Source organism: Lytechinus pictus, chromosome 1 (assembly GCF_037042905.1).
Source record: "Lytechinus pictus isolate F3 Inbred chromosome 1, Lp3.0, whole genome shotgun sequence".
NCBI classification, from domain to species: domain Eukaryota; kingdom Metazoa; phylum Echinodermata; class Echinoidea; order Temnopleuroida; family Toxopneustidae; genus Lytechinus; species Lytechinus pictus.
Genome location: NC_087245.1, coordinates 20,707,988 through 20,729,944, shown reverse-complemented (window position 1 = coordinate 20,729,944; position 21,957 = coordinate 20,707,988). Strand labels below are relative to the sequence as shown.

At 36.5% G+C, this 21,957-nt stretch overlaps 2 protein-coding genes across 9 annotated transcripts in view; one reads left to right on the top strand and one right to left on the bottom strand.

Annotated features, from left to right (window-relative positions):
• Positions 1 to 3,892: 3,892 nt before the first annotated feature.
• Positions 3,893 to 11,247, top strand: LOC129267143 (galanin receptor type 2-like). Its single transcript, XM_054904912.2, has 2 exons — positions 3,893 to 4,000; positions 9,676 to 11,247. Exon 2 carries the CDS (start codon positions 9,953 to 9,955, stop codon positions 10,991 to 10,993), a length of 1,041 nt encoding a protein of 346 aa, XP_054760887.2. The 5' UTR covers positions 3,893 to 4,000; positions 9,676 to 9,952; the 3' UTR covers positions 10,994 to 11,247.
• A 6,325-nt stretch (positions 11,248 to 17,572) lies between these two features.
• LOC129259114 (histone-lysine N-methyltransferase EZH2-like) overlaps positions 17,573 to 21,957 on the bottom strand; it is a 29,811-nt gene continuing 25,426 nt past the window's right edge. For 4 of the 8 annotated variants that reach the window (XR_010293251.1, XR_010293258.1, XR_010293256.1 and 1 more), the window contains exons 21-22: positions 20,881 to 21,551; positions 17,573 to 20,809 (exon numbers count right to left, since the gene is read on the bottom strand). Coding sequence is in view for 4 of the 8 variants with exons in the window: in XM_054897390.2 (XP_054753365.2) it covers positions 21,482 to 21,551 (70 nt within the window). In the remaining 4 variants the exon portion in view is untranslated. Of the gene's footprint in view, positions 21,552 to 21,957 lie in introns of all 8 variants that reach the window. The other 4 variants (XM_054897390.2, XM_054897408.2, XM_054897398.2 and 1 more) reach the window with 1 other exon arrangement.

The following is a 21,957-nucleotide window of genomic DNA, read 5'->3' as shown; positions in this document are numbered from 1 at the left end:
AAGGATCACCAGTCGTTCTTAAAGTCGCTCTTAACTTACGAACATCTTGAACACCGCCAGGTCTTCTGCACTACAGTATAACGCACATGCATTTGAAGATAAGCCGTTGATTTTTTTAATTTCCTAAATAGGCATAAAAAAAAAAAGTACAAATGGTATCTGAAACGTGGAATTTACATTATACTGACTTCAAAATAATCAAACTCAGCACCAAGATATTACATCATTCGCTTCATTAAATTTTATAAAATTTTCTTTTAAAACAAAATAACTTGAAACAACGCTACCAAATTTTTGTTATTCTCCTTTATTTCTGAAGTGATATGAATTTCCCAACAACGATTCTTTATATCTTTTTTTAACCAACGTGTACTTTTAGTCTTAATTCAATATAGGAGTACATAAAATTGCTATATAAATGCTTGCATTATTTTGAAATCAATAAAATACAATATGTCTAAAAGAGAAATATTCCACAGGAATAAAATGGGTAGAGAAAAAAACTCATTACTGCTCGCTTCCGTCCGCGAAAATAAAAATAAAACAGAATTAAAAAAACAAACACTGAAATGATGACGAAGGAAAGAGGCGGAAATACGGCTCGTCAAAGCAGAAAAGACAAAGCCGGCGCAGTAAAAAGAGCAGTGTTTGGTTATTGTCAAGGTTCCTCTATCCCCTGTCCCTACGCAGATTTTTAAGCTTCGGGACTCCTTTTGATGGCGGAGAACATTTAAAAATTGTTTTTTCCCTCTGGCCATAATGATGCGCTTCGAAACAAAAACAAAAAAAATCATGGGATCGTCATCAGTCTCATTGACCACGAGTAAGCAAGACCAATTGCAAATAAATCTGTCGCATACAAAAAATAAGTAGAATGAAGAACAAAGAACATTATTCAATTATCTTGAAGCTATATTCCCCTATTTTTTTTTCAATATGATTATAAGAATTAATTACCTTGTGTGTTATTTTGTAATTCATGACTTTTGGTTTGAAGGAAGCAGGGCAAAATCCTGAACAATTTGTAAACGGAACCCAAGTGTGATTTCGTTCAGCCCATGTAGATTATATGAATTAATACTTTCTCTTGAGTCTTTCCTCCTACGGTTCTCGCTGAATAACATATAACTTTCTGTATAATTTTATTTTGTTAACAGGTCTCTTTCGTCCCCATATTTATTCCGATCTCGCCTATGTATGTCAATTCACTCTTTTTTTCCTTTTTTAATTTCCAACTATTACTGATATAACTTTAGAACCTATAAAGCTAATCATTCCCTTCGATAAAACCCTGAAAGATGGAAAGATAAATCAGAGTTATGGTAAAGCATTTTGTAAAAAATACACTATATTTGTGTATATTCAATAAAGACGAATAAGATTCTGTCCGAGTTACATTGAAAGTTCGAGGACCAATTTATGATTAACTACACCTCAATCATTACAACAAAGTAATAATGACGAGTAAGTATATATATTAAATCAGCGAAGAAAACCGAGCAAGAAAATGTGTGGCCAACTGAACCTTTTCATATCTCGACCTAGTTACCGCTTTCAATTTGTGATATTCATTTCATATCCATTACTTTTGAAATAAAATTCATGAAAACACCGGAATCCACATTCGTGGGTTGAAGTCAAATAACTTGAATTAGTATATTACACGAAAAGACTGAACTATAAGGCTGTATGAAAAAAATAACAACGGAAAAACTGTAACTATGCTTAAAGATTATTTCTTAAGTTGGAATGAAGTCTTGGAATCACGTTTCAAGTGAGCCTTTATTAATCAGTAATTCAGATGGAGGTAGGTTTGTATATGGCGTGTGATGAAGTATGCAAATATAAATCAAATCTCGCATGTGATTAGACAATATTTGTTTTATGGATCAGCCCGCAGTGGCGTAACTACGGGGGGGGGGGCATGGGGGGGGGCACGTGCCCCCCAATCGGCTGACCAAAAAAAAAACGGGGAAAAGGAGAAAAAGAGGGAGAAAAATAGAGAAACGTAGTAGGAAAGAAGACATTATCATTCATTATAATGTTATATGATTATTATGTTATGTTACATTACCTAACAGACATTTTTATCATAACTTTATGAAACATAATTTGCTCAGGGCCTATGTTTTCATTGTTCCTGGTGCTCGCATTAATATACACCAAATATATTTCCTCGCACTTCGAGTTATTGTTTAATGTAGTGACATATGTTTATTTTTCATGACTCCTTAAAGTGATTGCCCCATGTTAAGGTCTTAATAAAAAAAACATTTCCTGTCCGTGATTACGTTCGCATTAGTGGATTGGTGAGATATGTCTGCCCTCCATGAATTCCTAAAATAAGTCCTTAAAATGTCCCTTTTTCTCATCTGAATATCAAAAATTTTCGGCTCGCGCTTCGCGCTCGCATCGATTGGTTAGTGAAATACGTATGGTCTGAATTCCTACAAGCAAGCCTTAGAATGCTCCCACTTCTGGTCTGAATTATCTAAATTTTCAGCTCGCGCTTCGCGCTCGCAATATTTGATTAGTGAGATGCGTATGATAATCATGATTACAATGACTACAAAAAAGTGCTTCATGTGTTTAGATGTTATTCCAACAAACTTCAGCAAGCGCTTGACACTCGCATTAGATGACTATGGTGAGATTTGTGTACTTTTACTGGATTCCTAAAATATAGTCCTTAAAATCTCCCTGTTTGGGGTCAATATATACAAAAATTTCAGCTCGCGCTTCGCGCTCGCATTGTTTAGCGAGACAGATATACGTATTATGATTACAAAAATTTGATTATAATGTCCCTTATTAGGTCTGAATATCAAACATTTTCAGCTCGCGCTTCGCGCTCCCATTATTTGGCCAGTGAGATACATATATCCGTATTGTCCTTAAAATCAGTGTCTCTATTAGGTCAGAATACCTGGCAACTGAGAGCGCTTCGTGCGCTCACTAAGTGACTCAAAATTTTTGCTGGTGCCCCCCCCCCCATGCCTTGACCCACGGTACGCCACTGGGATCAGGTATAAATGATTGGGAGGGTTTACTTGTACTCGACGCTTTTTTTATTCGTATAGTTGATAATGGGAAAATGGCAAATCAAAATCACGCATGGAGATAGAAACTGGCTCTTGAATCAAGTGGGGTCGCCATGGTGTTGTGGTTACGACTCTCGTCTTTCAATAACAGGGACGTGGATTCGAATCCCAGTCATGGCGTGTTTTCCTTCAGCACTGAGCACTAAAGGCAGCTCGCGGTATATAATAATAAATAACAATGCGCCTCGAAATAGCTTATTAGATGGCGCCATATAAATGCCTTTTATTATTATTCCCCCCCCCCCAAAAAAAAAAATAATAATAGTAATAATGGCAGAATATGCATGATTTATAATATCAATGAAATGAAATTATGACCGTTGAAACAAAGTAATTGTTAAGATAAAGGAATATCCCCCGTAAGGTGTGGTTTGTACGAACATCCCCAATTTGTCTCAAGTAAGATATTACATTTATTTTAGTACCATAGCGCTTGATCGGTGGGGAAATGAAGGGGGGGGGGCTTAAACTTCGATATTTCAGCTCAAGCATTGATACCATCCTGATTTACTTTACTGCATCCTACTCAATTCCAGACCCTTTCCTCCGGTGGTTAAATCAATGAACAATGAAAGGTGGGCATTCAATGTCTCCATGCACCCCCCCCCCTTCAAGGTAGTCCCCCTTTCTCCGAGAAAGTGTTTTGAGGGTTGAAGAAGGGTGCTGATGAGCAGGAAACAATTTACACTGATGTAAATGAATATTTCAATGTTTTCGGTATTATAGGAACGTGCGCGTTCAACAGACGTTACGCATTGTATATTTAAGTTGCAGAGGTGAAACAACGAGGAGTTTTACAGTTCTTCAAGAGTTGACATACACCAAATCACTTGCGGGATGAGATGACAGTCTTTGTATGATTCTCACGGAATGCGTGTTCTTCTTTTCGACGAAGAGGGGTAAGTCATTTCTTGTCAGATTTGTCAAATCTTTGTCAGATTTCAACTTGTTATAATATTTGGTTGGTCGAAATATATTTCGGAGTATATCTTCATCTCGTGATAAGAATGGAAGATAAACTGAATCAATGAGATTACGTTTATTTTCATTCTATCATTTATACAGCATGTCCTTTACCGGTCATACGTATTAGTTCGTATTAATATATTTCCTAAATGTCGAGCCCCAATTTTCGTCTCGTTTGAAAATATTGAAAAATATCGTTTGAGAATTTTAGTATATTAAATATAATAATAATAATAATAATATAGGTATATTTACCCAGGGTAGCCACTTCAGTTTCGAAAACTGTTCTACCAGCGGGCCCTGCTATTATTATTACCCCGGCTTTAGCTGAGCTGCCTATATAGGCGCTCAAGCATTCAAGTAATTTCTTCCTACCGGGTACCCATTCACCTCACCTGGGTTGAGTGCAGCACAATGTGGATGAGTTTCTTGCTGAAGGAAATTACGCCATTCGAACCCACGGCCCTCTGTTTCAAAGTCAGAAGACTAATCCACCGGGCCACAACGCTCCATTGATTCTAAAATCATTGTTTGAATATTACTATTTTGGTTTTTTTCCCCTACATTTTCTTTGCAAATATGCTGTATTAATTGCCCTAATTCATGTAAAAATGGATCAGAAAAGTACAGCACAGTATTAATGCAGTATTATTCGACACGCTTATTATGATAACTATTAATACTACTTATATCCTGACTAATATTGAATTAAAAAAAGAGAGAAAAAAAAGGATGATCACTTTCACGAAATCATTTATTCTGGCCATTATTCAATCATTTAATCGTATAAAAGCCATGTCAAAGGTCAAACGTTTCCGTCAATTGTTGACAAAGGTAAATGTCATGGCAAGACTTCATGAAACTCGGTATCCCCATAAACCTCCCTATACACATGATAAACGAGCGAACAAGATATTATAGGGTCTACATAATCGAACTCCGAAGTTCTCAAGAAGTTTATAAGGGATAAAACCTTATAAGGTGAGGACGGAAAACTTTCACCGAATCCTTTGAATTCAGAAAAAAAACGAGAACTACACCGCAATTCTAACCTGGACTCGAACCCATGATTCAAATAGGGACTTTCATGTCGAGCGCGCGTGGATTTAGCTTATACAGCAGATAAAAACTATCAGGTTGCTAAGTAACGAACAAATTTTCATTACGCTCGCTTGGAATCTTCGGATTTATATTTGAACGATGGTTTGGCTCACTCTTCGAGAGTTAGAAGGCAATTGAAGAGATATCGTCTTTACCACTCAAACATGAGTTGGTTAATATGTCAGGGGTCGATTTATAGGGCGGGCGCTCTACCACTGAGCCATCATGTCCATTCAATATATTTGCTTACTCGCTTTGCTCGCTCGCAGTTTTCAGAAATTATGCCCTATATGCACAGTCTGGCCCCCTTAACAGTTTTGGCTCGTCACGCTACTGGTTTAAATAAAACTAGGTATGCAAACAATCATCATTATGACATACTAATTTGTGGTCAACATCATACCGAAAGTTCATTGAGTGCAACCGCGTATCAAGGATCTAATTTTGAAGGGGCAGTCTCGTAGATAATTAAATCATAACGTCTTTGGTGCCAACACTTACAGAGCGCGCGAAAAACACTCCCTAGGGGAGGGGGGGGGGGGGGTGCAAGGGGGACTCCCCCTCCCGCGCGAAATGCGAAGTTTTCGATTATTCATCAAATTCAAATCAAAAGAAGACGGCTCTTGCGTCTCTAGTACCCTTATCAACTCGAATTATATTGACTTGCTGTGATTAAATAAACCAGTTTTTGGAAGAAATTATAAGCGCCTCAAAATGGGAAAAGATTGAGGAATTTGAAATAATTCCTCTTCCCGCGAGAAGCGCTGACGCTAAAACGCTTTATAAAATTGAGAACAGGGGAGCGTTTCATGAATATTTTCATCCGACAAGTTGTCAGATCTGACATCTTTCCATGATTTTGATTGGCTGAGAGGCACTGTTCCTATGGTAACTGTCGGATAAAATGGGACTTGTCGGATAAAACGTCCAAACAAACGCTCCCCAGAAGTGGCATGAAATGGCTACTTGGTCAGATCAGATTTGATAGCAAAAATTTAGCCACATTATTTTTCTTTAACTTGCAAAACAGAGTATAAGACGTGAAGGGAGGAAATATTCATTCCCGCAAATGGCGTTGAAGCTCTGAAATTTCGAAATTTCTGTGATACCTTGATCTGCTTGATTTTGATATTTCTTATATTATATCACTCGATTATGAAGAAAGAAGAGCTAAAAATGGGATGATGCAAGCTAGAAGAGGGATATTTCCTTTCTCATGCACGCGAGGTACGGAAACCTCTGATTTATTTTATAAGAAAAAAATTACGCTCATGATTATGAAGTGCCTCCTTTTGTATGATTAAGAAACTTCAGTGAGATTCAAAATTTCAAATTAATGGCGCAAAACAAGACAGGAGATTGATGTGCAGCGATATCATTCATCGTATATACTTTTGCATATAGCTTAGCACGAGTTTAATGTCTGTCCCTTTGAGCAGATACTTGCCAAAATCGCTTGCTGAAAAGCGGAAGAAATGGCATAATGGGGACTCGGTTAGTGGCGGTCGTGTTTATCCGCTCCTATCAGAAGATTCAATTTAAAGAAATACTTTTAACACTATAAACCAATATATTTGATAATTTCTGGAAAGAAACACACGAGTCGCATAGCTGGGGAGGGTAAAAACGGAGTAGAAATAAGGTGTGAAAAACAAAGGGAAATGGCAAATTTGATTTTTTTTTGTATAAAGAGAGGGAAGAATTAACGTCTCGTTTAGGTTTTCATTCTATTGACAAAAAAACAAGAAGGAAAAACAATTAATGCTATACCCGTCTTTCCCTTTCTTCCTTCGCTTTTTCTTTTTCTCTTTTTTTGTCTTTTTTGGGGACGTTTTTTTTTTTTTTGGGGGGGGGGGCGACCGCCCCCACCGCGCCCCTTGCTACGCGTCTGATTGAGTGACCTTGAAGTGGTTATAACGATGAAAGATGCCTTCATCATCACGTCACATATGAATTATAATGATCGTAAAAATATAGCTAAGAAACCACAACAGCACGTATTGTTCCGGTAAATCTAATTATCTCGCGCTTTACTACATAACCTTCTTTTCTGAGAGCACTTTTGCGTCACTTCCCATTTTCAATATTGCATGGAAAAGGAAAATGAACGATTATTTAAAAAAAAAAGAGAGGAAGAAAAGAATTAAAAAACATCCTATTTGACGGGAGAAATCATTTAATTGATATGATTTCAAAAGAGTACAATGAACAAGTAAATGACTGAAAATCTTTAATGGAAATATTAGATGAAATAGTTATATGCATCATATTTACATAAAACAATTATTTCATCAACCATAATTGATACTGATTCAGATCATTATTACAATATTATCTCTAGTTTGTTACAAAAGCGAGATTTTATAATACGTATGAATGTGTGAACAAAACAATGAAAGAGTTTAAATTTCTTAAAATTTCGCCTAGCAAAACGATTGTGATTATGATTTTTTTTCTTCAGAGGATGTAGTATCATATTTCAAATCTCAGCTAGGATACATCGTAACTTTTTTTTTGTCAAACAGACGTTTCAATATGGCATAAATCTTTACTTACCTCAAAGCAGTAGTAACCAAAAGAGGCATAAAACATGAAGATAAAAAAAAAATCAATAATGCACAAATCCGGAATTTGAAGAGGAATCAATTTTCGTATGGATACAACTTATTGCGGTAAAGACGTTTTTTTTCTCTCTCTATCTCTCTTAAACTCATATAACCTTTGGGTATGTACTGTAAGAGTTAAGTCAATGATTCTAATTGATGATCTTGAATGAAAAGCATATTGACGCATGATTTATGAGGATAAAATGATAATGCAATCATCAATTCCGCTTGACGTCAGATTATACTAAAATGTTAATTTATTTCCGTTATTGAATTGTACTCGTCGTCTAAAAAAATGTATCGCATTATAAATTGAAATGACCAAACAAAAAAATAATTAGAGAAACTAAGAATCGTGGTTTAGAGAACCAGGCAAAGTCGACGAATATGGTGAAGGGCGGCAAGGAAGATTAATGACGAAAACTGCCCATTTAATAAAAAACAAATTCAAACAGTTGTGGAGATTTTTTTGTGAATAAAATTTTACAAATGATAACGATACTATTATTTGGTATTTTCCTTCAAATTTGTGTACCATTTTTTGGTATTTTTATTACCTACAATGTATATGGAATTTAAATCAGCTCAGCACTTTATGAGAAGTGCATGCAAGACCGATGAAAATGGTAAGCATCATGCAGCACTAGAGTACCTACGGGGGGGGGGGGGGCAGAGGGGGCAGTCTGCCCCCCTGACGAGCCACAACCCATGCAAAGGACGTATCCCTGCCCCCCTGACGAGCTTGAATACCTTTATTGCCCCCCCTGACGAGCTTGAAGACCCTTTTTTTTTTTTTGCTTGTCAAATTTTTTTCTGGTACGAAATCCTTCATTTGTGATTGAAGACCTTTTTTTTTTTTTTTGCTTGTCAAATTTTTTGGCGGACGATTTTGCCCCCCCCCCCTGTGAAAATCCCAGGTACGCCACTGTCATGCAGACAGTTCGGTCTAAACCAGACACATCATTAATTTCCACATCAAAATAATATTGCCATTGTTTAATATCTCCATGGGAATGACTTGGATATGAGCAGGTGATTATGAATTAATATTCCTACTCAATGACATTCAAATTACCGAATGTATCAAATAATGTCTGATTCTTGCCTTATGTCCTTCTACAGTCTGTTTCGAAAAATCTGTGTAATTATCATTGATTTTTCTTTTAGCATGCTTAAATTGCATATTGCTTCTTTTTTGTTGTTATTTATAAACTGAAGAAGGTACATGTTCCTTTAAGGAAGGAATATAATAGAGGATCAAAATGAAAGAAAAATCGATTATCTTCAATATAAAACATAAAAAATTGCGGGGAAAGACTTCGTCATTTGGCGCTCTATTCTAGTTTTCCATTCGGACCCATCCCCCTTTTATGGCTTCTCGCACCCCGCTTTCGGGGTAAGCACTGTTAATCAAGACATGCAATGACATCTAATGAAGATGTGAACAAGTTATGAGTAGATGACAAGATTTGACGGATAATGTCGTTAAGCAGACGATTCGGCTATTCCAATGAGAAAATAATCCCCGACTGAAACCGCGTTAGCAAAAGAAATCTCTTTTTTTTCTCGAAAGACCATGACAGACCACTTTATTGCCGTCCAACACTTCAAAGAGTAACGGCCGCGCCAGGGGGGTACTTTTAGAGTAATTCCGATGGATTAAAAGCGACCTCGCATTCAGAAGACGCATATACTTCTGTAAGTGTCACATGAGAATGAATGTGCTCTTCTTGGGGTGATTACATCTGAAAGGTTGTCAGGTCTGGCTATTGTAACTTAGTTTCCCCCGGAGTAGCGGAAATGTTTCTCTTTCTTCGAAGTATAAATAGACATGAATTTAGTCTTTTACAGGTGTGAGATAATGATTCGCTCTCCATTTACTATTATATTTCACTTTGCAGATAAGTGTTCCCGAGAGCGACTACACTAACAGAAAGCGACAGACTGTCGACTTCTACATCATCGATGTCGGTATCCGTTTGATAATCCGAAGGATTAGATTGACAGTCAATAACACAAATGAAACTCATCGAATTAGGACTGTTGCATCGAAGGGGGCGTTGCTGGCGATAAATTTATTGAAACTTTTAAAGGGTGAATCTGTGATTGACTGTCTTTAATTCATCGAAAACAATCCAAACCACAACAGAATCTTGTATCATTCTCTAGGACTTAATCATGGAAAATCTTGAGACAACAGCGTCGAATGTTCTTAATCTTTTTTGGTCTTGGCAAACACTAGATTGGCAATGGTCACTCGTCATCCAGCTCGTTGTCGCGATCGTCGGGATCCTGGGGAATCTGTTGGTGGTGATCGTCATGTTTCAACGTCGATCTCATAGCCGTAGCACTGATATCCTGATTCAGAGCCTCGCGGTGGCTGATCTCCTGACGTCCATTCTGCTAATCCCGATTCCCGATCTCCAGACCGCACCCGATACATGGTTGGGTGAAATCTACTGTCGACTCATAGATTCCCAGATGCTCATGTGGATCGCCATAACAGCTTCAACCTATGCATTAGTGACGGTGTCAGTGGATCGTTACTTTGCCATCGTCTACCCACTCGCGTTCAACCGCCTGGTGAGCAAACGACGTGTGATCATCTGCATCGTTTTGACATGGTTTGCCGCCTTTCTCATGTGTTTCCCTGGTATCTTCGTCTTTGAAATCGATGGCTCAAGTGGACGTTGCATCTTCACCTTCCCGACTTCCACAGCCCAGCTCGCGTTCGGCGCCTACACCTTTGTCATCCGACTTGTAATCCCGATCCTGATCATGATGGTGACACAGACCCTGATTGCGCGGAACCTTTTCCGAGAATCCAAACGGTTTGAGGGAAACAAGGATGTAGGAATGCGCTCGAGTGGTCTTCTAGCGGCTCGATCTCGTATCATCAAGATGATGGTCATAGTCATCCTCATCTATGTCATATGTTGGGCACCAAACCAAATTGCCTTTTTCGGCGTTACCATCGGCGTAATTCCTTTCACTTACATCAACAGCATTCTGCACCGCGCCCTCACCGTCCTCGCTTTCTTCAACTCCTGCATGAATCCCGTGGTATATATCGTTATGAATGCTCATTTTCGGAAAGCCATCAAGGGTCTTTGCGTCGGAACCCGTGCGCGTCTCGGTCCTGTTTTCGAACACAAGATAGATGCATCGGAGTCCCTCTCAACAAACGCCACCAACTTGCCACCGATGACGGGTTTGTAATGCCTTGAGGTATTGTGAAAAAAAAATCAATTCGTCCATTCCTTGTTGTCTTGTTGTCAACTTTTAACATAATAAATGAAATTTGACGTAACTCTTCAATGTATTGAACTTCTGAAGCTTAATGAAGCATAATAAATTATATATTATTCAGGTGCGGATCCAAGGGGGCCGAGCCGGCCCCCCCCCCTATTTTTTGGCAACCCCCCCAGAAAAAATGTTCTTTTAACTTGAGAGAAACGCTGAAAAACAGAAAGTACGAAGGAGGTATTATACCCATGTTGAATTTACGGCCTCGTAATGGCCGGCCCGATCCCCACAGGTCTACTCGCAGTGGCACCGCATTCTGTTGGTTCACAATTGTAAGCAAATCACACTACCGCAACTGCGCGCGCATCAAGACATTCTCCTGCACATGGGTCTCCGGCCTGCACTCCATCAACGGCCGATTGGCTCTGCATATATAGGAGGATACCATATGCGCTCAAGTAGGCCGTAAAACAATATTTAAACAATGCCTAAAATGTCCGGTTTCAGGCCTTAATATCAACAGATATATTAGATTGATGAAATAAGGTAAGGCCAGGGTTTCATGAATTCATAATAATTTAATTGTCCTTTTTTTTCAAGTTCAGAATGGAATATCGATATCGACAAGTTTCATCTCGCGCTTAGGAAGAGGAATAGGAAAATAGTCATTTTCATATGATGACAAAATGTCCTTACAATTTCCCTGGTGCTTGGTCTAATCATGGACCTACTACATGGTCTAAATAAAAATTTGAAAAATCGGTTCGCGCTTCGTGCTCGCATCATTTGTGAAGTACGATCCATATCCACTTCACAAATTTCCTACGATGCTTGAAAAACTGCTTAAATTGACCCTCTTCAGATCGCCATCAATGTTTTGCAGCTCGCGCATTATTGATTTTCATAATAAAAGAAATGTATTTAGAATACCAAGATTCTAGGTCTAAATCTAAAAAAATAAAAAATAATAATAAAAACGCGTATTTTTCTCGCGCTTCGCGCTCGCATTATAGATACCCAATTAGTCACCCTTTTCGTGATTTACGAAGCATGAATAGTGTGTCCCGTTTTTAGGTCTAGGTCTAAATCTCTTTTTTTTTCGCTTTGTGCTCGCATAGAATGTTTAGTTATATACCTATCCTGTTAATTACAGGATTACAAAAAGTTCTTAGAATGTCAAATTTTGGGGTCAAAATGTGAAAAATTTTCAGTTCGCGCTTCGCGCTCGCATTCATTGATTGTTGAAGTATGTATAGTTTCCATGGGTAACTGACCTGTAAAAAGTCCTTAAAAGGTCTGTTCTCAATCAGGCCAGAACGTGTATTAAGATTTTCTGCTCGTGATTCGCGCTCGCAGTAATTATTTAGTTACTTACATATCTTGTTCTCGATTACAGTCATTGCTCAGAATGTTCAATTTTCAGAACAAAATACACGAGGTTTCCTAAAAAAATAGCTCGCGCTTCGCACTCGTACCATTTAATTATGGCTTATATGAGAGTATTACTTATTTATGTTTTGTGATGATAAAACTAAGAAGTTAATGTTTGGACTACCCCTTCAAAGAAGAAAATAATAATCCATTTTGAGCGGCCGATCGGGGAAAATAATTATGAATGAACTAATTTTTCGCCCCCCCCCCCCTATTGGCGAAAGCTGGATCAGCCCCCTGTATTATTTATCTTTTAACCTAACGAAATTTAAACTAAGTGAGCATGCTTAGTATATTGCACGTTGTTATTCAATATTAAATGGTCATGTGAATTATGTGAATTCTTGAAGTGAATATTATCATGCATAGAATTATCTTTGTCCTAAAACAAAACAAAAGCTTTCATTTCAATGGACATTAATTTCATTCAAAATTGCGAAGCTCATAAAAACTTTTTGAATGCTCTTTGTTCACCTGACATTTGTTCAATTGTTTCTATTTTTGTATTTTATTTTATTTAATTACGATTAAAAGGTCATGCTTTCAGCTGTCCGTGAACATTGCAAAAGAGGGTTTTCCCGGTCATCTTTGTAGATTTATCATTGGAATATATGTATTTTCTGTTTGATTTCACCCAAAATCGATTGACAATGTGGATCAACAATTAAAAAGCAAATTTTGCTGTTCAATTTTATTTCTTTCGCGTGCGATTAACTATAATCAAAATACAAAATAAGACTAAGATTTTTCAATTTATCTATCCCCGTATCAGCATTCAAATTCGTCGAAACAGCAGTCTAATTAAAACGTGTTAAGTCGTGGGAGGAAGCGGCGTATTCGATTTCACGAACTGAAAAATACCTTTTCGTAAGTTTTTTACGTGTTATGCGATGTGTCGATAAATGTAACTGTTTCCTAATTTCCATGTTTTTTTACATCTGGAATGACTAAACTCGGTAAATAAGACGCTATTTTCAATTAAGCATTATAAATCTATTTTAACGGGGGAGGGGTATTGAAAAAAAAATGGAAAAGATGAATATTGATCCAAGAAATATGCATCGATGTAGGTATTGAAGCTGTATGTGAGCTAATGTAATGAAAAGTGCTCTTCGATCTTCTTAATGTCTCACCACCGCAGTTCCTTGCAGGGTCGGAGTTGGTCTCTATATAACTTAGTGATTCAATGGACGTTTATTTCCTGGCAATTTGCTTTGAATACATGGAATCCAGCATGAAACCTTTATATTTCCTATTTATATATGTCAGGGAGCCTCTCTCATGATCTCAGAATGTCAAGAACAACCGTCGTGCAAAGCGTATACGCAAAAACTTGAATAGATTCAAACATGTCTAACGCTTTATATTAATCGATATTCGAAGGGGGACCAACACGTCCTCCCCACCCCCCCCCCACCGTCCCTTTCCGCTGGATTGCCGCCCATTGATTTATTTTGAAATATCTATAAGCGTCGAAAGGACAAGATTGGGGTTAAGAGCATTTAGCGGATAGATCCCAATATAAAGTCGTCAGAGAAGGTTGTCTTTTATAAAGTTCTATCAAACCAGCAATCGTTGCAGCTCAACGCTACAACCGTGTATCTCTGATGTTGATCCACATCACTTGATAAGTGCACCCAATGGCTTAACCATTCCGAAACGTATTTGCCCAGGTGTTTGAATGGCAAGGAAATTAACAGCCGAGATCATAAGGCATCATAAAGAAAACAAAAAATGTTTAAACAAAATGAAATAGAGATTAAAACTGAGACACGCGTCCTCAAATATACAAATAAAGTCCACAAAACAATTATGTTAGAAGATGAAAAAATAACAGCCAATACAGATTATTACTATAAAAAAAAAATCACCTGAATGTTAAAGTGGCAGAAAAGAAATAAAGCAAATAATTCATAAAGGGGGAAATGAGATTACTTTATTATTTGACCGGCGTAAGTGCAAAATTGATTGTCTATAGGTGAAAATGAAATCGAGATCCAACACAGAATTCCTTCTTTGTTACATACTTTGCAAACTTGAATGACGATTGTCATATTGCCAAACTAAATCAAATGAAAGCTAATTTGAATAATAATTTTGCCTTTTCTTATGATGAAAAATAGAAATGAACACAAAAATCGTTAAATTGAAACACGGGAAAAAAGTGGAGCATAATTTGCTGGAATTTGAATGCTAAATAATCTAATCGAATGAAATCTTGTCGAAATTGACAGGGAAAACCTATACCACAAAAATTAGCTAAAGCAAAACTAAGTATACAATTAAAGCAACAAACAATATACAAAAAATATCCTTAATTCAAAATTAATGAAAAAGGGTAAGTTAATTAATATCTGAGGGGGTGGCGATAGGGAGGGGGGTATAGGTTTAAGAAAAATATGAGACAAGCAAATATCGACAGTTTTTTTCTTCTTTTTTTCTAATCGAATGGTTGCAGGTCATTGAACAATTTGGAAGCTTGAAAGGGGGCTGTTGTAACGTATTCATGTTCAATAGGGGGGGGGGGGGTTCACTCCCACACAAGTATTCAGTACTGTCTAATAAATTACTGATTGTTATCAACTATATCTTTGATATTGAATTGAAGAATTGTGTCCAATATACTTTGTGAGAAAGATGTCTTTTATTGCACAAATGTAAAAATAAAATTAACTTATTAATAATTGAAAGTAAATTATGGTGACTTCATTTTGCATTCAAAGTAACTAGCTTGGACATATATATACCGGTATATATAAAGTGGAAAATGTGTATGTATGTGTATCCACTTGATAAAGGGCTCGGTTAAAGTTTTTGATGATATAGAATATAGTGTATACAGGAATTATTTGTACACTGTACATTAAAAACACTATATAATGAGCGGATGAACTAAGCTGGAAGTCAAAAACTCATAACCTAGGTGTCATAAAATCTAACGAATTATACAACATATGGAAGAAAAAAGTATAGCCTTTGTTTTCCACCCAGTTCCAAATTGTGATCAGTCATGCATGAATGATTATAATCATTTAAGTGCGAGAATGCATATTTTATTGAAGCATAACTCGCAATGCTTCAGTGATCACAACTTATTTCTCATTTTTCTGAGAGTTGAGATATGGTTTAGTTTCATATAAAATTTATGAAAAATGAATCTTATTACACCCCTGTACAAAAGTCAATGAGGTGACACCAGTCAGACATCCATTCATTTAAAATCGTTTGTGAAATGTGTAATACCGACTGAAATATTAGGAAGTTATATCAAATAAAACTATATCATCCCCTGGCTGCTATTATTTCAAGCTTTCAGCTTATGATAGCTGGCCTCTGCATTTAAATTCATTTGTTATTGTTTACATGAATATTATGTCTATATATCTACTTAACTACTATACAATTGTCACCTTTGTAACTTGATCAGTATGTATGTTTGATTTTATATCATTGTTATAAATTTGTAATTTTGATTTATTAATAAATGCAGAAATACTGCTTTAAAAAAAAAATCTCATCTCTCAGAAAAAAGTATGAAATATGTCATGATCAGTGAAGCATTACGCAATACACTTCAATAATCATAACAAGGTCTGAAAATGTGCAGTTGCATATGTTACAAATCATTCATTCATAACTGGTCACTATTTGGAACTAGGTGCAAAACAAAGACCATACTTTTTTCAATTTCTTTTTATATTTTGACAGAAAATGAAATATGAAAAATGAATTTATTTGCACCCCTTTACAAAAGTCAATGAGACAACAGCAGTCATACATGGTTCGTCTGCAATCATTTGGTCTGAAAATGTGCATTATTGCTTATTAGGATTCATAATCATTCATGCATGACCGATCACAATTTGCAACTAGGGGCAAAACAAAGGCTGTACTTACTTCTCTTTCATATGATATACGTTTAATTCATTTTGTTTTATGATGGCCAAGTTAGGAACTTTTGTTCATAGCTCTTCTCATTTTGCATTGTTGTATGTAGCTTGCAAATAATTCTTGTAGACACTGTGTGTATATATATATATATTTTGTGAAAGAAATGGATGAAGAGAACAAAGGTAGGTGTAGCTTAAATCAAGGTTCCCCAGAGCTATCTGCCCTTTAGAAAAATTGGTGATGCCAAAAAATGTCTCTGCCAGGAATCGAACCCGGGCCCCCAGCTTTGAACGCCGGTGCCTTAACCACTAGACCACAGAGACGGGTAAGTGGCTAGGGCGACCCCGATCCGATTAACCGTCAGACACTATACCAATTATAATTTCCTTTGTCGGGTGAAGGTGGGTTTTGAACAATGACAAGCCGCCATGCCTCAGCTGGATCAAAGCTATTGTTTTGATACAGTATAACTTCACACATTTGTATACTTTCTCCCATACTGGTACTGTATCAAAGCAATAGCTTTGATCCAGCTGAGGCATGGCGGCTTGTCATTGTTCAAAACCCACCTTCACCCGACAAAGGAAATTATAATTGGTAGTGTCGAAAATCTGTCTGACGGTTAATCGGATCGGGGTCGCCCTAGCCACTTACCCGTCTCTGTGGTCTAGTGGTTAAGGCACCGGCGTTCAAAGCTGGGGGCCCAGGTTTGATTCCCAGCAGAGACATTTTTCGGCATCACCAATTTTTCCAAAGGGTAGATAGCTCTGGGGAACCTTGATTTAAGCTAAGCCTACCATTGTTCTCTTCATCCATTTCTTTCACAAACTATTTAAATAAAAGAGTTGCCAAAGCTGTTGTACATGTATAACTTCACACATTTATATATATATAATGTTCTTCAACAAATGAACCAGTTATTTATTGTGTACTAATTATATCATTCTCAATATAAGCCTTTGAAGGAACACATTAATATGTACAATGTGATGTCTGTTATTTGTGTTGAAGCATACATTTTTTTTCTCAACTCACTTTTAAATTGTCAAAATCAGACATTATTGGATGCTTAATACAGTTGAATACATTACATTTATTTTCTGATACTTTTGATCCCTTTGATCTCTCTTTTCTGACGATACATGTGTGTCTCTTTCTCTCATCCCAGTTGTCTCACCTGCTATGATGATCATGCCAAACCAAGCAGGAATCTGAAGTCAATTCACTAAATGATTTTGCAGTTTGTAGAAATTTTAATACAAATCTGTCAGCATGTCAAAACTATTTGTTTCCCCTTCAAAATCAATTTTTGGACATTGGACACTACATATTTCACCTTTATACAAACATGAATGAATGACATGAATATAAAAATATGTACATGAGAAGCATAGGTCACAAGTACAGGCAAATAAGCTTCAGCCATAAAAAAAAAAGTGTATTCTTATATTGTGTTGAGTGAAAAACTTGAAATTAAGGAAAAACATGAATCCGCAATCTGGACCTTCAATAGAAATAATGGCTAGTAAGAGCGAAAATTGTAGACATGTTTAGCAAAGCTTCTGAAATACAAATAAAAGCATCACGCATACCAAATAGAAGGAGCAGTGATAGAACGCCCCCCCCCCCGATAAATGTTATCTGTAAGTTACAAATATATGAACTAGAGAATAAGATGGATCCAAGGAGAAACCAAACCTTTAAAAGTATTTGTGTGTATGTGTGTGTTCAGGGTCTATCATTTGCCCCCCACTCCCCCTGGGATCAAAACACCCCCTTCTTCCCATATGCAGAGCTTGTAATATAGCTGCTTGTTTAATATGAATATCAAAATTGCAAACTTTTAACAGCATAATACACTTGGTTTATTTTTGCCACACAGGGGTAACCCCCCCCCCCCCCCGAGCTGATGATGCCTTTGACTACACTTAATAATAAATGAAATCCCAAAAGGGGAACATGTGTATTTCTAAACTTTATTAGACATTCTTTTTGGATCTGCTTTGCCTATAATGACAACATGGTAAACAAAATGCATTTTTCTAAACATGATTATGATAAACATAATCCAGAATTTGATTAGGATATGACAATCTGCTTTAAGATTGAATTGTGAGCTAAATCAGAAATGCGCAACAGACAAATTTTCAACAGATACATGTAGATAGTAACAGACATCAATTAATTCTTGTTAGGAATAAGAAGAAATACATCAAATTGTGAACTAAATCATAATCATAAACTGAATGCATGTATGTGTACATGTTATTTCCATCATTCTAACGAGAAAATACACTGAGTTTGCAAGAGCAATTATCCTTGATGGATTAAGGATGAATAAAAGAAATTGAGAGCAAAATAATTATCAGAAATTGTACATCTGTCATATTTACAAATTTTAAAATAAATATTATTTAACAAATAAACAATGACCCTTGTATGAAAGCATTTCAAATAGGATAGGAAATGAGGATATAAAAATGCTACATATACAGCATGTACAAATACAAAATCCTAAATATATTTTGATTTCCAGTGTATTTGTAATACAGCGAGACACTATGGACCATTAGGAAAACGTTTCACTTGTCAGCTAAATTAATGAAAAGATATATTACACAAGAAAATTCCACGTGATAAAATGTATAGTTCACTTAGAACATTAGTATTTGAGTTAACAATAAAGGCACTGAATGTGAATACGAAATTTATGTCAGTGAAAAATGCAATTCAAATGAGATTTGTGAGGTAAATTGTGATAAAGAAAATACAAGCAGAATGTTCTATTTTATGAGTTCAAATGGGCTTTTAATCATTATATAGAAAATCAAAAGAAATGAGAAAATTATGTTTGATTTTTTTTTTAGTGCTAGTTGTTGTAATGATCTCAAAATGAGTTTGAACAGAATCCAATAAAATTACAACCCAAGTATTTGTATACATGAATTTAAAAAAATGTACCTATGTAAAATAATTTTGGTCTAGTTGAAAAGGTGAATTGCTGAGAAAATTAGCCCCCCAAAAGTATGACTTCCCAGCTAGATTTATTTATAATTTTCCAAGTGATGATACAACGCCCCACATGTGGTTATCAGGGTTTGTGATTTTTAGTCTCATCATTTCTAAGTTTAAATGTCGGGATTTCACAAAGTAAAATTTTCATGTCCCAGATCTAGATCTCTAACGGCATGGCAAAGATTAACATTTCCATCAGCACAAAATGTATCCACATGAGCCGCACTTGACCCAGGTGAGGTGAATAGGTACCCAACGAGATCTATTCATTGATTGCTATATGGCAAGTACCAATGACCAGCAGTGGCATGGAGCCTAGAGGTAGAGTTGATGTCAGCTAGTAGATGACAGGTTTAAATCCTGCTGATTTCAAGTCTTGTTTTCTTTCTTCCTTTACTGTTATATTATATGTGCAAGGCAAATAATTCTCTTCCTTCTTCACCCCCCCCCCTCCTCCTCATTCTTCTTCTTTGCCTTCTGCTTTTTTTTTTTTTTTTTTGGGGGGGGTTCTTTAACTGAGAGTGATTTGCAATCAAACGCAACTCCTAAACTTGAATGTAAATTGATTGCCAACCAATTAGAAAACATGCATATTTGAAATGCATCTTAGTTGCATTTATTAATTGAGCACAAGACATACAAATATAAGAAACACAGACATTTAATTTAAAAAAAAAGGTTAAGAGGACAAAGTCATGAAGCAGATCTGCACAAGAATGACAGTTTGTCCCATTTTATTTCTCAATTAGAAAAATACACATCACTGAACAGATGTTCCCAACACAGGAGTATAAAACTACTTGAAATTAAAAATATTAAAAATATTACAAAAATGCATGCATTTGATTTTGTCAGTGACAGTGATAATAGATAAGGCACGGCTGTCGTAACAGTTCTGTTCGAGAGCTGTTATTATATATTCCTGAACACGTACACAATGATATGATTTATTATTCTGATCTAGTGTACAACTGTTGAGTGTGACTGAAACAGTTCCAAAGAAGACATCTTAAACATTGCAGCTATTACCAACTATAATAAAAGCTCTTCTGGCTATCATTACAGTGGAACATAATAGGGCACATCGTGAGTCGACAAGGGGGAACATGCATATTGTCTGCAATTGGAACCAGTTCCTTTGTGATTCTTAGCACATCACAGGATAAAAGTGCTCTAACAACTGGTGAAAATAGAATATGGTCTTTTACTTCTCCATTTTGTGGAAGCCAAAAGTGAGGTTAGCAGTTGTGGTGGTGGCCAGAGTGGATGCCACTGAGGTGAAAATGATGGTGGTGGTGATAGTAGGCGTGGTAAAGATGGTGATGATAATGGTGGTATCAACCGGTGGTGGTGATGGTGGTAGTTGCGGTGATGATGCAATTGTTTTTGGTTGTGGTGATGGTGATTAAGGAGATGATAATGATAGTAGTGTTGAATGAAGGTTATAACAATGTTAAAAGAGGTTGTGGTAGTTGTGGTTTTGTCATTGTTAATGGTGGTGAAGTTAACAATTTTGAATTTATCAGTGATGGTTGTGGTGTTGATATTGTTCAGGGTGCCGATGGTGGTAATGGTGATGATACCGTTAGTGGTGACTTTGGTGGTGGTGGTGATGTGATGGTAATGGTTTTTAAAGTATTAGAGGTGGTGGCTATTGGTGCTGACATTTTTTATGGTTGTAACAGTGGTTATGGTAATGACACTCGTAATATAGATTTGGTGGTGGTGACATATTTTGTGACAGTGGTGAAGGTGGTAGCATTGATGACATTGTTAATGATGGTGGTGTTGGTGGTAGTCACAAAGAAATCAACTTGTTAGTAGTGGTCGTGTAGGTGACAAGATAAAGATAAGGTGATGGCAGTGAAAGTGACAACTATCGCAATATACATGCAAACTTCTACTCACTTTTGATCATATCATATCAAATATCCCTTACTTACATCATCAACACATCACATAAAAATTCCTTCCCAGTCTTTCAGCAGAAGACAAGATTACAGTGCAATAAAGCTGTCTCCTTTCTTTAAAGACAGACTTTAAACCATGAAAAACCTCCACAATTGTTGTGTCAGAATTACTCCTGATATTCCTGGAATGTTAGATTGATGGTTGATGTAGTTCTCACTTCGCTGCCAGAATGTCCATCTCTCTTTCAATTCCTACATATTTCAGAGCATCAGTGGGACCATATCTGTCAAATAAAAAAGAAATTTAAAATATGATGATATTTTTATTTTGTCTTTAGTTAAGGGTAATATTATAATAAATACCATATTTAAATGTCCTCAATGCAAACGGTAAGTATAACAAGTGGAATGCCTCTGGCCGTCTCACCTGCATCACGCGATTCAATATAGCAGCAGTGCTGATTTTTAAAACTACTATAACTCGCACAAGATGTTCAGTGATACTTGGTTACTCTTATTTCCACGTTTTATGAACTAGACCAATACACTTTAGAGATATGATGGCAATTCAACAAATACCCCCAACGTGGCCAAAGTTCTTTGACCTTACATGACCTTTGACCTTGATCATGTGACCTGAAACTCGCACAGGATGTTCAGTGATACTTGATTACTATTATGTCCAAGTTT